The sequence below is a fragment of the Uloborus diversus genome, chromosome 9 (genome assembly GCF_026930045.1).
Source record: "Uloborus diversus isolate 005 chromosome 9, Udiv.v.3.1, whole genome shotgun sequence".
NCBI lineage: Eukaryota > Metazoa > Arthropoda > Arachnida > Araneae > Uloboridae > Uloborus > Uloborus diversus.
Window position 1 is genome coordinate 121,041,097 of NC_072739.1, and position 19,561 is coordinate 121,060,657.

Consider the following 19,561-nt stretch of genomic DNA (forward strand, 5'->3'; position numbering starts at 1 on the left):
GAGAAGCAAAGATATAAGCAAGAGCAATTGAGACCTCATAAATCATATGCGCAGAGCAGTGATTCACTGTTGTTTACATAAAAAAAAAATCTATCCCATTGAGAGGCCCAAATAAGAAACTAAAGCGTGTACATGAAGGTCAAATACCATGTGACTCGAATATGATCAAAGTTATAGCCATTTAGCGCCATCTAGTATCATTTAAATATTCAATTCAATCGTTCCATTTCGAGAAAGCATATACGTGACACTGGGACTACAGCGTCGATCAGAGCGCGTAGCGGATAAGTGACGCTGGGCTGATAGGAGAGGAATCGTTGCGTAGCGTCCGCGTGACGCTGGGTGCGAACGGGTTAAAGCTGGTTAAATATTGCATTTCAACATGTAGGAAGCAAACTTGCAAAAAAATGTTCGTACAGACTGTGTTATAAATGAAATTGTATTTTGAAACAAAAAACAAGTAAAGATTTTTTCAAACTACTTCATTGGATAAGAGCTCATTTTTAAACAATACATTAATATGTTGAACATAGCCCCAATATCGTGTTTTCCCACTTGGAACGTTTTTTATCACTGGTCCAACAGAAAACGTAGAATTGGGATTCCACTGTACATACAATTGATTCCAGTTAATCGGACCATATTGGGATAGGATCATTTTGGCCTTAATAACCGGCAGTTCTGAAGACGTGAACAGGACCTGTTTAGCATAATCCAAACATGCTATATATATGAAACATTTAAATGTTATAATGATTGTTGTGAGGCCTACACTTATGGCAAGCATACAAAGAAGAAATATTGCAGTTTACAATGTTTTTCCATTGAAAAATAAATTTAAATAAAGCAAAGAATCTTTTTAGTTGTTCAACGTGTTCAGACTGATAAGGTTTTAGTTACATTCGATTCCGTCAGCATCGATTAAGTTCAAAAACCAGAAGTAGCTAAAAATGTGAGAGGAAAAAATAAGTTTAAAAAAGTACTTAACAGCAATTAAAAGTTGAAATGAAAGAACACAAATTACATATTTTACCACTAAAAATTTTGTTTGAAAATTTTACACAGCTGCTGTAACAAAGTTGCCACGCAGAGCAAGTTTTGTTCAGCACTTTTTCTTGTAAATGTTGCTGGGTTTACAGAAAACATAATTACTATTTAATGCACTAACTTTCAAGTTCGCTGATCCACTTGAAACTTGCTTCAAAAAGGCAATTTCTAACTTTATTCTAATTTCCTCTCATATTCCTCAGTCTGATTAAATGGATTTTTAGTCCTAATAGGCAAGTGTGTAAAGGGATTTGTTTCAGTTCTTTAAGATTTGTTTCGAATAAGTGGCCAATCTGATTAACCAATGGAACGATTAAGTGGATTTCACCGCATACCATATGTTTCTTTTTGCAGAAATTTCTTTCAAAGTGCAAAAATTTCTCTTAAACGTAGTTTGGGCGTTCAGACATATTCTGCACCTCAACAAAAACAGCAAACTTTTGTGGTAGAGGATAAAAGTCAAATAAAATTTAAAATCAGTGACAGATAATAAATAAACAGATTTCATCTTCTGGTCAGGTCAAATGATTAGAGGAAAAGAAAGGGCAGATATGTAGAAGAGACACATGAAGTTATGAATGCAAAGAAATAAGGAAGCAAATTACCTGATGCTTCAAACATATCTTTGCTTTCTGGAATTGTTTTGAAACCAGTTAATTCTAATTCTTGAATAATATCAGTAAGCATATTTGGCTTCTCTTGAAAATTTTGAAGTGATTTTGACCTTTGAATTTTTAATTGTTCCCTGTAAAAATAATAAGCAAATATACATAATGAATAAGTCAGTTTTCATACATTTACATTTTTAAACACCAGAAAGTTGTACATTTTCACTTAAAAAAGTTAAGATTAAAAAAATTTACTTTTTTTACAATATCTAAGTTAAATTTTACTCAGAAAAATGTACTATTTTTGGTAGGTAAATTAAGTTTTGAAAGAAAACATAAGTTTTAGAGCACTAATCAACAAATATAATGTGCTATAAGATACATTAAGAGTCTAGGGTAATAAAAAAAAATATATTTTTTTTTTTTTTTGGTACAAAACAAATATTGCACAGTTTGTTTATTTAAGAAAATTAATTGAAAACATGTAATCTTTTGGCAGAAATAATCATTAGACTAAGTTTTTTTTTTTTTTTTTTGCTGATGGACACATTGAACAACACACATTGCAATATACTGATGGCCCATTGCATGTAGTGTTGAATGTATCCATAAGCAAAAAAAAAAAATCTTCTGCAAAAAAGTTACATATTTTCAATTATTTTTCTCAATTGTGCAATATTTGTCTTGTACAAAAAAATTTAATAATCCTTTTTCTTCTTCCCATATGCAAAGTTTTAAGGGGGAGGGGGGGGGGCAGATATTTTCCTCATGGATTAGGAAGATATTTTTCCTATGGAAACTGATTTCAATACAGATTAGATAAAAGTTTGACATTTTTAATAACTTATTCAATAATGGCTGGAGAAGAAATGTGTGGACATTATTGCAAAGAAAAAAGTATTAAAAGCAAGGAAGTTCTAATTTCTAAGGGGGTAGGGGAGCTTGAGCCCCCATGGCACATTATATTTGCGGATCAGTGCTCTAAAACTTTTTTTTTTTAATATATACGGATATAATTCTAATATACCGATAGCCCATTGCATGTAGCTCTGCCTTAGCAATAGCTTAAGGGCAGTAACTTACTGCTTAATACATTGAAAATTTTTTGAACATGAAGAACTATTATAAAAACTGCCATTTTTATAAAATGGGCTTTTCAAACTATAAAATAAAAAAACTTAATTCACCTTTGTTTTCGAAAAAATATTTTCAATTCACCACTCGATTCTGGAGCAGAATCAGCACTTTTTTCATTCTGAATTAGTTTTTGCTGCATGGCTTCAAAACAATTAAAATCTACAGTGGGTTGAAAGTTTTGCAGTCTTCCCTGGCCTAATAAACTGTTTTCAGATAAATTACAAAGCGAGCAAAATTTTTCAAACCTGAAAATAAAATAACATTGCTTAGCTCATGATTTCAATTTGGCATTTTAAAATGCTCTTCCAACAAATAAAATTTAAGTTATCAACTATCACGAATTCAAAGTCAAACAGATTGCATAGACTTTCAAATGACAAAATTTACTAGGTCATACAATTATCTTCAAGAAAACTAAATTGTTGTTGATATTCTTCACATTGTCATGCTTTTCTTGTCCAAAATGAGAAAAATAATAAAGGAGTAATCATTTTAAGTTCAATGGACAATTTAAATTCAATTTAATAAAAGTATAAATTGAATAATTTAAAATGTTTTTATTTCAAACAAAGGTTTTAAAGCAATATAGAATTAAATACTTGACTCAATTACTTAGAATTTGAATTCTAAAAAAAAAATTTCAATTCAAAACGCATAACTATTTTGCATGCAAGAATGAACTTTACCAAAATTATAAATCTTACATAGATGAGAAAAGTTTAAAGAAAAAATGTGCAAGCAAAATTACAAAAGTGATACTAACTTTAGCTCATTGCTTGGTACATCAATCGACATCAGCAATTTTTCAGGCATTTCACAAGCTGTGAAAAAGAAAGCAAAAAATTTTTTGAGCGATATATAGTCTTCAATCATGACATTTTTAGTCAAAATTTTACAAACATCACAATTGGTACAGAATTTTTTTTTTTTTCTTTTCATCAAATTGCATTTATGAAATCAATTGTAGGCATCGTCTAATATAAAACATTGGCTCCCAATTGGTGGTTCACGAACCCCTAAGGCAGTGGTTTCATATCTGTGGGGCGTGCCTCCCTAAGGAGGCATACAGTTATTGTAAAAGGGGTATACAGGTAACAAAAAAAAAGTCATCACAATATTGGAAAATAAGAATTTGCAAAACTTTATCAGCTTTGTGTTTGGATGCCCACACTAAGAACAGCAATAACTTCAATGTTTGTACCAATGTTATAGTTTAAGTGTAGTACTGTCAGCCCCACTTAATTGGGTAATGGATAAACGAATACCCCACTTATACGAATAAAACCTCCCGCAACCGAATACTTCCCCATAGTCCCAATGTTAAAGATCCCCGTTTGATCCAACAACTTCCCCGGATAGTCGAATAACATTCACCAACTTTCTCAAATATTTTTGCCGAGAAAATCTCTACATAGTATAAAATGAAGTTTCCAAAAAGCGTCTCTGTGTTTGAACTTCTTAATTTCTTAATTATTTTAATTTCTTTAAAATATTTTAATATCTGTCATTGTTTGGAGGGGAAATTTTGCATGGTGTTTTTCTTTTCTTTTTTGTATTTAAGCCTGGTAATTGAATATACTTCACTTGACACAATGGTTATTTTCAAGGTTGAGCGGGCAAAGCAGGGCAATGCAGCTAGTTTTTGTATAAATTAGAATTAAGTTAAGTAAAAACAACTGTTGACGCAAAAATATAAAACGATATTTTTGCCACTAACGGGCAAGAAAAAACCAAACAGAATGAGATAGACTGGTCATCTTTTGAGAATGGAAAATGATAGACCTGCATTGAAGGTCTTCAATGCATTCCCTTTTGTTCAGCGACCAAGGGGTAGACAAAAAATGAGATGGGTCGACTGTGTGGATACTGATTTTGATGTCATTAAAATCAAAAACTGGAGGTCAACGGCAAAGAGCAGGACAGCCTGGCAGGATCTCCTAAAGAAGGCCAAGACCCACAATGGGCTGTTGAACCAATTATAATGATGAACGGCTGAGAAAAAAACTTTTATTTTCCAACCAAATATTTTCTCTATTGTAATTTCTTTTGTTGTTGCCATTACAAAAAAAAAAAAAAAAAATTGAATAAACACAAAGAAATATACACATTTTAGACGATGTTAAAAAATACCATCCCAGTAACATCACGGAAAGGGACCATTATCCGGGTGGAGGAGTGATGGTTTGGGCAGGAATCAAGCAAAATACCCGCACAACACTCCAAGTGTTTGACACTGGTTACCTGAATGGCCAAAGGTACAGGCAGGAGATCTTACAGCACTATGTGCATCTTTTCAGGGGCGCTGTTGGCCTTGAATTTGTTTTTATGGACCCACAATGCATGACCACATAGGGCTGTCCTGGTTGAGGAATATCAGGAAGGCAAAAATATTTTTCAAATGGATTGGCCAGCCCACTCTCTATACCTTAACCTCCTTGAACATGCTTGGGTGCTCTTGGGAGAGCTATACACCAAATCCCACCCAGAACCATTCCAGAATTAAACACTGCTCTGGTGGAAGAGTGGGAGGGTCTTCCGCAAGCACTCTTTAACTCTCTTATTAACAACATACATACTCGTTGTGCATGTTCTCTATCTGTCAGAGGTGACCACACACCATACGAGAGGCGGCCACACACCATAAAAGCCTCACTTTCATTGCCATTATTCATTATGAAGTTCAGTCCACATTGGGCTATTGGCAATAACTCTTGCCAATTGGATGGCACTATAATTTTTGCTTTGCACATATTATTGTCATACTCTTAAGTTATATCCATAACAAATTTCATTAATTTTTATCCAGTATTTCTTGAGATATTTGGGAAAATCCCTTCCTTCTTTTAATTTTGTCCACCAGTGTAGTTAGTGGGTCTCAATGGTGTTTTCTACAAAACTGGTGGGCTGCACAACTAAAAAGGTTGAGAACCGCTGATATAGACTATTTCAGGGCGACAAAGAACGAGTTTAATGCAAAAAAAAGCATGCTTATGAATGGATGAAACATATCTTGTTTTTCAGCCCACTTTCTTTGTACTGAAAGAGAAGATCCTTGAAACCAGCCAAAAAACAAGTCTATAATCATTTGAAAGCACATGACTATTTAACATTACGCTAGTACACAGTCCTACAAGTTACAGCAAGGTCATGCAAAATCCTTTAAAATTCAGAAGTCACTCTTATCCCATTTCTCCTAGAATGAGTCAAAAGAGATAATAAACTAATCATTCAAACTTAAACTGTATTTTTTGCATGAATTTTATACCTAGCACACATTATAACTTCATCTATTATCGTCAAACATACACAAAATTACAAGAAAAGACATTGTTTACCAGATTTTAGTTCAGCATCGATTTCATCATAGATGTCTAGGTCACTTGATACATCTTGAAGCTTGTGAGAAGTTTGAGGAGTAAAAAGATGGTGAAATTTTCGTCCTCGAAACCTAGGACGTCCGGGAAAGCTATAGAAATCACGGAATTGAAAAAATATAATCATGCTATTTTTATTTAACAAGCAAGTTTTGATGCAAGCTATTCTAACGACAAGTATCTTAATTGTAGGAGAGCTATTTCAGCTAAATATGAAAGTATCAATCGTTTTGAAATATAAACCATATCTTTAAAAAAAATACTGAATTTCCAAAACTAGGTTCGAACACACTAGACTCTTCTATTGTTTCAGGGTTCCCATGCAGAATTTTCAGAGAAATCTGAGGGCTTTATTTTTAAGGCTAATGCAATGGCTTAAAGGCAATATCTAACAAATAGTTTCGTGAGTAAAATCCCAGTTTTTATGTATGCAAAAATTTTATAAAATTCAAACACATTTCCAAATTAACAATACAGATAGAAAAGTAAAAAATTTTAGAATTTATATTAAATGTTTCATTAAAAACATTGGAGCAATGAAAAAAAAGAATTTAGTTTGGATATTTGCATTTATTGTAGTAGAATAGAAATAAATCTTTATGAATCTTAAAGTGAAATAGTACATTTCATTGATTATTAAATCATGAACAATAGAACAAACCTAATATATAAAAATCTCCTGTCACGGTGTTAGTGCTTCAACTCCTCCGAAACAGTTCAACCATTTTTTATGAAATTTTTTATGTGCATTTGGTAGGTATGAGAATAGGTCGTAAAGTATAATTCATACCGCTAGGTAATCAGTCTCCCTATCCCAGAACTTTTTTTTTTTTTTGAAAAGCTTTGTAAAAACCATTTTTGAAATTCATTGTAAAAACCATTGCTGAAAATCAAAGTAAAAATCATTGTAAGAACTAGTGTTGAAAATCATTGTAAAAACTATTTTTGAAAATCAATGTAAAAGCCTTGCTCAAATAAATTATGAACATTTTATTTGTAAATCAACAGAAGATCGCAACAAATTTTTTTTAAATCATTGAGAGTTTTCGGACGTTTTCCGGGGGAGAGTGGAGTCATTTTGACATTTTATTCTGCATTTGTTCTGTATCACAAAGCAGTGTGTGCCAAATTTTGAACAACACAAAAATTTCGTCTGTGTGTGTGTATTACTGTATTAAGAAAATGATTTTTTTTTTTTTATCGTGATCATTGTCTACAGCGCTTCATTCCTTTTTCTGTTAAAAATCTCATCCACACAATACTTTCGTTATTTTTTAACTAATAATCAAAATATAAACTAGAAAATATTTATATGGCAGAACAATGTTTGCTGGGTCAGCTAGTTTACTATGAAATTCCAAATAAAATTTCCAAGTTCTAAAAATAAATTACGTTTTCTTTTAGTAGAAATTTTTAATGATGCTAACAATGCACACAAATATATTAGCACTATTTTTGCTATTGTAAACATAATATCAAAACTAAGCAATGCTCCATATGAAAATTCAAAATATAATATTTTGAACAGTACATAGTACTATAAATTAAATAGCATATATTATTTTGTAACAAAGCAATTGTTTCTGAAAAAATAATAATATGAAAAGTAAAACAATATTTTGTTAAAGTATGCCTTTTAAAAATCTTGAAGGAAATATTTCAGAAAGAAAACCACAAGGCAAAAATATTTGAAAACATGCCCTTTTCTCCCAACATGCTCTGAATGAAAGCAAACTAAAAATAACGACAGTACAATCACACATCACAAAGGTCCTGAAAACATATAAGAGCCCTAAAAAAGCCAAAACCATGCATCAAAAATTAATAAACCTCACACCACAAACCACTAAGAGAAAATTCATTGCTACTTAAAATAATAATAAAATGCAGATAAAGGATCTTAGCCTAAGTTCACACTAAACACACTAGGAAAGTAGGACCAAGAAAAAGGGAGCTGATTTTCGGAAAATGCCCAATTCTAGCTTAAATACAAAAGAAATCTAAACTTTTACAAGGCACAGCTTGCAAGTAAAAAAAGAAAAACTGAGAAACATCAACGCAATAAGATGAAACTTAAGTATATTAGGCTGCATATATTGCCCACATTCATACATTTTACGACGTAAAATGTCATCTCTCCTAGGTCTCCCACGTCCTCTCATCCTGAAATAAAAATTGAATAGACAATTTTTTTTGATCATGTTTAGCATAGACTTAAAACAATCTTGGATTTTCATTTTAAAGTCATTTTAGTTAATAATAGCAGAATGAATATGAGGTAAGTTAGCAGCCTACAAATTTAACTAAACATAAAAAGCAAAAGCAAAGCTTGCGTTAGAAATTTTAACAAAAAAAAAACAAGGAATAAAAGTTATATATGTCATTGAAAAAACATGAAACCTAAAACAGGTTTAGTAAATAATCAAACAAATGATTTTTTTCTTTTTTTTGCAAATGTAATGAAACATGTTTAAAATTGAAAATAATTTTCATTTAGAATTTAAGTACACTAAAGGTGCTACACACTTTCAAAACAAATTCTGAAATTTGAAAAAGCTGTTCTTTTTATGTGAAGTACGAGTAATTTTTAAAACCAAGAGAAAAAGTTATATGTTAAGTGTAGTATAGAAGTCTGTTCTTTAAAATTGAAAGAAAATTGCTAAGAATACAAATATTGGAGACAGATAGTCATATTTAAATCTTTTCAAATTAACACTTAATGTATTTTAAGGATGGGTCGTTAATGAACGAATGGGTCTAAAAGAACAACTCGCTAAAATGAATAGGCATTCTTTTGAAAGATGAATAGTTTGTAATTTAGAACATTGCACCAATGCCTAGTGCTTTTGCCCAACTTTATTCTTTCGTTTGTTTTGCTGGGGAAGAGTTAAGAACAATGCACTGGAAGTACATTTGTTCCAATTTGTTCATTCATTTTTACTTATATTATTCTTTAAGCTATACTACACAAGTAACTGTAGTTTTTCTGTTTTCTATTTTACTATAAATGATTTAAGCAACACTTTCTCTTCAGCTTTTAATTGCCATCTTGTTTGCAGTGGTATGTTAATGAATTATGTTTTGCTGTTTTTATAGCAAACTGTCTGGGTTATCTAATTATTTATGACTGAATGACTTTATATTTTTAATAATTTATATTTCATATATTTTCCATGAATGTTTTTGAAATTTACATAACTTTTTAAAATGAACAAGTTCAATGTACATAAGAACAATGACCGATCTTTTGATGAACATATCATTAGGGGAAAAAACAACATTGACCATGCATAATGTATTCATTTTTAATTTAAATGATCAAAACCCTTTTCATTTAGCTTTTACATGTTGAATATATTATATTTATAGCTTATTTTTATCGGTTCCTTTAGTGTTACATGTCATGCACAACTCTAACATTTTTCAGTAATTCAGCAACAATCTATTAGCATCTGCTTTCAGTTTACGATATTTTATATCATTTTCTCAGTAGTACATGACATAAAGCATGCAGAGCAAAAATACAAATGTATTTTTTTCAATAATATGCTTTTATTTGATTGCATCCCCCAGTAATTTTAAGCCATGGATTAAGTACATTGTTTGGTGCAAATAATTGTGATGCAAGTTACAGATAAAAAAGTATGAGTGAACAGTATATTCACAAGGCCAAAAAAAAAAAAAAAATGCTTTAAAATAGCAATAATAATGTATGGCCATAGCTTTTTCTATTTTGCTTTTTTTTTTCTTTTTCCAATTACCACTTTGTTCCTTTTGTGGTGAGCGGATATTTTCAGGTCTACATCCAGCTATACCATTACTGATAAAGACCATAAAAAAAACTTTATTTTATGTGCCATTACTAATGATTCCACTTTCCATACTGTATTCAGAGAAAGTGGGATAAACATGCTTGTTTGGCACTGTGTGATAAGCAAATTTATAAACAGAAGAATCACTTAACATCGGAGTTGAAACATGAGACTGCTTCCCCCCATTTCAAGAACCATTTTTCATTTAATCTTTGACTCCAGTCCTCACAAAGACCTTTTAATACATTGTATCAACACACAAATTATTAAGACTTGAAGCCATTTTGACAAGCGGTGGGTTTATCACATCAAACATTAAGGAAGAGTAACTTGGTGCATCTAGATACCATGTCAAGCTACAAACTTATATTTGGAAAGAATGTATTATAAATTGTTAGGATTATAAACCATGCATTCTAAAACATTTGAGTATGATGAGTACAAAAAAAATATATAGAGCTTAAATATAGTCAATTTTCTCTAAATGGGAAATAAAAATACTTACCATCTATTCAGATGAAATACATAAAATGTGAGGTAATTTTTTTTTTTTTTAAAGATGACAAAAATATTTTAGTAAATACTCACACTTTAGATGCCACAGACTGAGTCAGATGATGTTTTGGGGACCGTTGACAATCTTTCCTAGGCCGCCCCCGAGTTCTTTTTACAACAAAAGAGCTCCCAGCTCGGTCAAAACTAAATGTTGGCCTTTCACATACTGTCGATGGAATGGCTTCAGTCAGCAGATGAATTGATCCTGAAGAATCTGAAATTGATGCAGACTGTAAAATGTTCACACTTGGGGAGCTATCTGGATTGCTGACCTGATCTGATAACTCAGAAGCAATAGCATCACCCAAACTTGTGGTTAACTGATGGTTGTATGGTACTGGTAATATTTTCTCTTCTGCATCGTGAGTATCAGCAGATTCTAGATCTATGACTAATCCACTACCTTCAGAAAGTTCATCAGCCATATTGTTTTACATCCTGTGTAACAAAAGAGTTAAATTGTTGAAAAATACTTTTTCAAAAAATAAAGCATTTTATGCATTTGTATGTCATGGTGTTACAAGTGAAGAAACACTAAGTGGAGAAACACATCTTTCATTCATTTATTTCACCAGTAAAACTACTAGGAAAGAGTACATGCGATTACAACAAACTTTGAAAAAAAAAACTGAAATGAATAAAAATTTGACTAAGTGGGTTTCACCTGCCCTGCCAGAACCTCAGTTTTGTAGCCAAAGGTGAAAATCCGAAATTTGTCTACGAGTGTTTCATTTGTAACCCCACAACATGTGTATTGATTAAGAAACATCACATTAAAGTATCATATGATTTTGGTCTAACTCCAATGCTTAGCAAAATCTTCCAAACTCAGTGCCAGATTTAGGGAGAGCAAGCCCTTGCCCCAGGCAGATACTTCTGCGGGGCAGCAATTCACCCTTTTTCTGTGTTTTTGAAGCTCAATATAAACAAGAAGTAAGAACTAAAAAAATCTACTTTCCCATATAATACCAACATTGATTTTCTAGAATCTAATAAATATTCTCTTAATAAAGCTGCAAATGTGATGTCAAACATACCTTTTTTCATTTTAAGTTAATTTCGAAAGGAGTGATTAGCGGAAGTCAGTGCTATGTAGGGTTTGCGTTAAAATGAGTGAGAAAGTTACGTGAAATAGGTTTTAGGAGTACGAGTGTACTTCGTCGCTTCATTTTTCTTTTTGTTTTCGGATTTTGTCTACTAGTTCATTTGGTTATTTAGTACTCTGGACTTTGGAATGCGTTTGAGTTAGGCCTAACTCGGAAATTTCGTTCGTCGATTGGTTGCTGAGAAAGATGGTCTCGTTGTATGTCCGCCTATAGTGTATTCGACTCTGCTCGGCCCCTGGCCTTTCTCTTCTATTGGCTTCGTCGTTCTTGAGAACAGGACTATTTCTCACGAATGAATTTTCTACTTGCTCTTGTGAGCAAGCAAGTCTCTTTTCGGTGGTGAGTTTGCCGCTTCATGTTTTCGTCTCCTAGGTAAGGTGCCTTTTGCTTTTTGCTTGCTTTCTCCTATTTTATGCATGCTCTCCCATCCTCATGGAGCCTCACAAGTACACTAAAGGAGTACCAAATGCGGACATTGTAAAAACAGCATTTGAAAATGGTGTCACTACGATCCCCATATTTTTATCGGGTATCGACACAGAAAAAATCCCCCGTAACAAACCGAAGCTTATCAAGGCTGAATTAATGACGAAAATTAAATGCTCCAATGAGATAACTAGTATCAACTTTACCAGAACAGACAGCCTTTTGATTATCACTGATAGTTTTGAATGTGCTAAAGAAATCACATCCATAACCACCATACTTAATATAAAAATCCAAGCCCATCTAATCATTGAAAACTACACCTCACGCTTCCTCCTTAGGGACATCAATAATGACATAGGACTAACTGACCTGACATCTGAACTGGAACTTGAAAATAAAATTATCATATTGGAAGCACGTCGCTTTCAAAAAAATACCCCTCAGGGGCAGATACCGACAGAAATGATATTAATCACAATCATAGGGCACAAAGTGCCTGAATATGTAAAATTGTTCATGATGAGAAAAAAGTATCTCTATTCATTGATAAGCCAAGGCAGTGCAGCAACTGTTTCTCTTTCTTCCATATCACTAGCAAATGCACAGAGGTAAGCAAGTGCATAAATTGCGGTGAAAGACACAAAGAGGTACTTTCCCTCCAAAATGCACCAATTGCAAAAATGCACATCCAGCCAACTTCAATTTATGCCCAAAGAGGATAAAAGAAGCTTAAATCATGGAGTTCAAATGCGTCAATCACCTAAGTTTAAGTGAAGCTAGAAGAAGAATTAAAAGCAACAATACCACTTATGCTAAGATTACTGCTAAGGGTGAGAAAAATAAATTTGCAACCAAAGAGATTATGGACAAAGCCATTCATGAAAGAATGGAAAAATTCAAATCCAAAATCAGGGCTGAATTCATCAGCCAAATCAGCCAGTTACAAACATCGATTGAAATGGTGTTGAAAAATTGTATACTTCAAATAAACTCCAACATGGCGAAAATGCTACTAAATTCAGTTACCAACTCTGGTAATAAAAAAAAAATATTATTTCAGAACACGAACTCCAAGATCAACTGGAACGCCTTTAAGAGGCAAAGAGGAGACACGGCTTGTTTGGAAGACGAAAATCAGATGGATCATGAGGCTCTCGGGCCGGTCTCTGCTGGTTCTGCTCATGTAGAATGTTAGTTTTCTTGGCCGCTTTCTGGTGCGCTTGTTGTTTTCCTTTTTCCGTCTTGTTTTCCCTTTTGTTTTCTATGGCAGGTTGCTACTTCTTACAGTGGAATGCTAGAAGCATCACTAACAAGCGCACCTGGCGTAACTCAAGTTTTTTTTTGGGCACTGATGTAATCGCCATTCAAGTAACTTTTTTAAATAATCAAATTAATTTTAATCTAAAAGAAAAGATCATCTTTCGTAAGGACAGGGGAAACCGTCCTGGGGGCAGGCTCATTACCGCTGTCAATGCAAAATATTCTGCTAAAATTATCAATATCACCCTACCTATATCCAATATTGAAGTACTTGGAATTGAAATTTTTTACAAAGAAAAAAAACCTACAAATTTTTAATATCTACTCTCCATCCGGTTCATGGAATAAAAACTGGCTCTCTGCCTTTCAACAATATTTGATCCCTCCTTTTTTAATTACAGGGGGACTTTAATATTCACCACACCTCCCTTGGCAGTGATAATGACTCCCGGGATGCTGAAACAGTAATCGACTGGATGATTAACAACAACCTGGCTCTTTTGAACTGTAGCACTCCCACTTACTACTCAAACAACAATAAACCTGCTCTTCTGGACTTAACAATCACATCATTGGACCTTTACAATCACCTTTCATACGAAGTAATTTCAGATACCTTTGACAGCGACCATCACCCTCTCAAAATAAATATTCCGCATCTTGGGAGTCATTACCAAAATCAGGGTTGGCCGGATTGGACCCAATTGGGTTGGACCCAATGGGTTTTTTTGAAAAAACCCATCTAAAAAAACCCATTATTTAACCCACTTTTGGGTTTTTAAAAATTTTCTGAGAAGTTTTTAAAAAAATTAATTAATTTAAATACTTTCACAATTTAAACTTCTTTTTTATTTGTTCTTCACCACAGACAATGGACATAAAAAATGAATTTTGAACTTAAGTAGCATTTCTTAACTCTTAACGGCATTAAAAAAGTACTTCAAAGATTTTAAACAAATAGATTTAACTTTTTTCTTTAACTGGTCAATAAATAACTCAAATTATCTTGACTAAGTTCTGTCACGTCTGATTTTCTCAATATTTGTAGATTGTACAGAGGAAACTATTTTAGCCCAAAGGCTTTCGTGTGAATTATTTTCTGCAAACCAACACGTCACAAATCTCAAATAAACACACGCAAGGTATATTTTTTAGAAATTAACAGGTATTACAAACGGTCGGACAGAAAACAGAATAGGATGTACAGTATTTTCCTTTTCTTACCAAAAAGTTTAATATTTCTTACTCTGTACACAGAAATAGAAAAACAGGCAACATAAAATTCAAAGAAATGTCTTGATTAAGCTGGAATTCAGTAAAAAAGAATTTAAAATACTAGAGGTTCTACAGTAGTTTTTCACAACAAAATAAAATACAATAAAGTAAAATGCAAAAAAAAAAAAAAATGTAGTAATTAAAAACAAGCATACGAACAATAGATTTTATCACTCGAGAAGAACTTTTGCCTTAACTGTTGATAATCATGGAAACTAAAAAATTTGAAACTTCACCATTCTTGGGTTTCGTCGTCTTTTATACTTTTCTTCAGAAAATGCTGAATTTTCCAGCTTTTTTTACCCCAAGACAATTTTCATGCTTTGTCCATATACTTATGTTATAATATGCTACAAGTACCCCACATTTTCCCTAAAAAAAGACCAAAAACCCACATTTCTTTTAAAAAACCCACCTCGTAGCAGAAAGTAGGGTGACGGGTGACGTACGTCGCAGATTATTTTCCCCCTCTGCAGACAATTTTTCAATAATGACAGTAACAACTGAAGGGGAAAAAAATTTGTTTTTCATGCAGCTGAGTCAGTCAGTTTGCACCGATCGTACGGGTCAAGGTCTGGAGCTCACAAAAGCATCCAAGCTTCAAATCACAGGCTACAAATGCCACATGCGCCTCGAGAGGCACATGTGTCTTCGTAACGTGAACTGATGTCGCTGCCGCCGTAATAATCCAAGCCAAGCCTTCTGTGCACCCTCGCGGTCCGCCAATAACCAAGAGGTGCAAATGCATACGTCATCTACGCCGGAGCCGGAGCGCTTCGATAATGAAAACGAAATGCACCCTCGCGATCTTAGGGGTTCTAGGAACGTTCCTTTTCGCCCTTCTTTTCAACTGCTTATCTCTGCTCTTCATCATTGTCACTGGTTCATCGAAATGGCAGCGCAGCTGGAAAAAGTGTCTTGTTTGGAGTGCAATGAAAAAGTTCTTTACAAAAATCTGAAAACGCATTTCTCAAGGTTTCATCTTAACAAAAAGTTGCAGTATAAATCAATTTCTAATTTTAATGTGCTTGATTTATTCAAAAAAAAAAGGAAAATAAAAAAGATGAATTAATATCAGCAGTGATTGCAAGTAGCATAATAGAGAATAGCGAAGAGGAAAATAGTGAGGAAATCAATAAAAATGAGCCAGTTACCAACAATGAATGCTTTTCATCTTCGAAAAAACGAAAATTATCCGAAGATGTCTCTGAGGGCAAAACTACAAGTGAAAACAATTCCGCTCTACAGCAAGTATTGGACGTGGACGTCAAAACAAGTAAGTTAAATTTTTATTTGTATTTCTCACCGTTAAAGTTTGGCTTTTCATCCAAGATTTTAGCAGGCCTTTTCGCCAATAATATTATGCTTTTTGCCTTAAAGGGTATTTTTCATTGAAAAGGGCTGTTTCTTTTTTTGTCAAAGGCGTAAGTGATAAGAAAGGAATTGATCTACGCGCGACCTTGACCCGACAGTGCACGTGGCCGGAGTCTAAAAATAGATCTTGCAACTCAGATGAGCAGGAAGGGGAAAATGGAAAATTGCGGGTTGATTTCTGTTCGGTGAGGGTTGTCTTACAGCCCCCCCCCCCCCCCCGCTTTTACATTACTTCGGTTGCGTACGACGAGCTCAACTGGTGGCGTGACGAAACGCAGCGTTTTATGAACGACCGGTCGACCGCAATTTAAGCTGTTGAAAAAGCACATGACATTTTCAATGAAGTCATGTGATCAACCGACCTGTAGCGATCGGTGAGGTCGTCGGACTCAAGCTTCAAAAATCAAAATTGAGTGGATGCTACTTCTCAACATTTCAAACAAGGATTAAAAATCTTCTGCAATTCGCAGCTAAAAATAAATTTGCTTTTGTAAAGCTTTTTTCTGAAAATCGTCAGCGCGATCTAGGGGCCCGTGCTTGAAGTAACTAGCGTACTTTGCCATGTGCAGGTAAAGGGGCAGTAACTTTAAATTTTTAAATTTTTCAGCATTTTTGTAATCTGTTCTACGAAAGCTTCATTGTGCAAGCTTGCTTGTTTAGTTTCTGCTGGAAAAAAGCGCGAAGAAAAACAACCTGCCTTTTACATGCACACTGCAGTATTATAATCACAATTTCGAGAAAAATAATCTTTGTTTTTTTACAAACTAATACTGATAAAAGCTTAAAAGCTATCACTTGGTATTTTTGATTTAATTGCTAAGATTAAACATTAAATGAAAATCTTTTTTTTCCAGTTGCAATAGAATACACAATTTTTTTTTTCAGACTAAAATTCTTTAATTTTAAAACTTTTTTGAGGGAACTTTTTTTGCTTTTATAATTGGCACCCTGTTATAAAAAAAATTCTCGAATGTTTCAGTAATTTTACATTTTCTGCAACACATTTTTATTAATTGTTGCAGGCACACCAAATCCACTTCAAGAAACAAATAAAGAAACAACCAGGGCTCTTCTGCCAGCGGCTAGAAAACAAAAGCACACTTCAATCTTACAAGGTGCTGATGCTACATTTACAACCAGTGCTGAAACAGAATTGACAGAAGAAGAAAAAATAGATCTTCTCTGCAGTGCTCGATCCATTGATCGAATTATTAAGTGGGGTAGTTGTTTTAAAAAAAGTGAAAGTGGCATTCTTTGTACTTGCTGTGGGGTGACACTGTTTTATGATTTTAGTGCTGGTGAAGATTTCAGTAGTGATGTATTACCACTTACTTTTAGACATCTTAAATTTGCGTGCAAACGACATCTTCAGTCACAGAGTCACATAAAGAAATTGGAAGAAGTTACAAAAGAGAAAGAATAAGATATTATTTATGAGAAATATTGTAGAGAACAGGCTTTAAATTGTGCTGCTGCAGCATATATGTCTTATAAGTTAGATACATCATACAGCTCATATGAAAGTATTGTTGCTGTTATGTATAACAGTGGCGCTAAAATGGGTGTTAAAAATCATTCAAAAGAATTTTCTAGAAATTTTCTTCCCTGTGTATATAATGTATTAAAAAAAGAAATTTGTGATTATATTATACATGAAGATTTGCCACTTGGGCTTCTAGCTGACAAAATGACCGTAAATCACCGTTCACGACATATTATTGGTATAAGAATCCCAGTATTTCATATTAATTGTACCAATTTATTTCATTCAATTTATTTAGAACATCAGTGGGTCGATAACTTCACAGGAGAAGGTCTTTGTAAAGATTTTTTTTTTGTACATTAAAAAAGTTTGGTTGCGACTTGCCATTTCTTAGGAAAAACTTAGTTGGTGTTGCAACTGATGGACAATATGTAAAGTTGGGGCTTGATAAGCATCTAAAAAATACATTAGTGAGAGACACATTTTTGATGTGGGACCCAATGCACAGACTTGAATTGGTAAAAAAGAATGCTCCTACACCTACAATTGTTGTAGATGCATTAACTCTTGTGCAAGATACAATGAAGGAATTTCATAGTGGCAAAGGTTTCGAACTTTTATCTGAAAATGTTACTAATTTAGATGAAATATTACACAAACCAAAAGTCTTTAAAACCATGAAATTTATTAGTCACTGTGAAATTGTATTTAAGACATTTATAAATGACTTTAAGGCACTAGTAGCTAGTTGTGAAAGTAACCCTGAGTTATTTACTTTGAGAGACCGGTTGATGACAAGGATAAACATTTTCAACATTCTTGCAACGTCAGACATTTACAGTTCCTTTAGTACAGCCTCTAAAAATGTCCAGTCAGGGGACAATTTACCTTGGGATTACACCAACACAATTCATTGTCTGAAAAGTTGTTTAGAAATAATGAAATCCAGCTTTGAGACACTTGCACAAGCATCAAGTTTTGCTGATTTATCTAGAAATATAGACGTTGTACCAAAAGAAATTTTTAAAAATTTAAAAACATCCATCGAGATATTTGACAAAATGACTTATAAAGGTATTGCACTGCCTGAAACACCAGTTGGTGCTACAAACACAAGAAATAAATCATCACAGAAAGAATTTTGCACATTTACTAATTCAATCCAGGAATTTTCAAAGTATGCGTCTTCACTCATCAGTGGAATCGAAAATTACTTTGACTTTCCATCTGAAGGTACAAATGAAAATGTCCTAGAGAAGATAAATTTTCTGTTCAACTGGAATCATTTGATATATCCCAGTAATTCAGTTCCAAATAAACAATCCGAAAGTAACAAAGGGTTTGAAATGGAAGACTTTGCTTCCTTCATTGCCACATTCAAGCCTATGTGGCAAAATATTATACTTGAGGACCTATGGTTCGAATTTTTATTTTTCAATGAGTGGGTAATAGAAACTATACATTCAGGAAGAAGTGAGGGCTATATATACAACTCAAAAATCCTTCTAAAAAAAGCCGTTAAAGATTTAAGCAATAAAGTCCCAAAAACTCATCCACTTCATGAAATTTATCATCAGTATTCCAGTGTCGGAAGCAATTTGTGAAAGCTGGGGTTCCACAATTGCACGCACCCATGAGTTAAGGATGGTTGCATCTGATGGGAATGACACAGAAGTTGGAACTATTGATAAAAGAGTTTTTATCCTTCTCAACAGCCCACCAGCAGGATTTAGAAATACAAGGAAATTTTTAAAAGCTGCACTAATAACCAAGTTTGGTGCATCATACCACAAACATTTTACTTCAGCTAGTGCAGCAAACAGTATTTCGAAAGCTGTAACTTCTAAAGTGGTTGCTAGGATTGCTGGAAATGAAAGTGAATCTACTCTTTTGCCATGCTTCAACTGCTGAAAACGGAATAAATGAAATTTCTATACATACATAAAATGAATCTCATGTTTTTTAATATTTTATTCATTAATGATTATGAAATAAAAATGAGTAAATGCTATCACATGTGAAATGACTTGTGTGTTCAAAATTGTATACTTTGGAGCATATTTATTTTTTAAATATTTATTCATAATATTCAATTATAAGA

General features: G+C 33.2%; 1 protein-coding gene across 1 annotated transcript in view; it reads right to left on the reverse strand.

Moving 5' to 3' along the window:
- The window catches only part of LOC129230464 (histone-lysine N-methyltransferase 2C-like), a 176,472-nt gene that overhangs the window by 150,457 nt on the left and 6,454 nt on the right, over positions 1–19,561 (reverse strand). The window contains 6 exon segments of the mRNA XM_054864865.1: positions 1,653–1,792; positions 2,834–3,037; positions 3,556–3,613; positions 6,128–6,258; positions 8,279–8,329; positions 10,567–10,971. Of these exon segments, the coding sequence (XP_054720840.1) occupies positions 1,653–1,792; positions 2,834–3,037; positions 3,556–3,613; positions 6,128–6,258; positions 8,279–8,329; positions 10,567–10,958 (976 nt within the window). The 5' untranslated portion in view covers positions 10,959–10,971.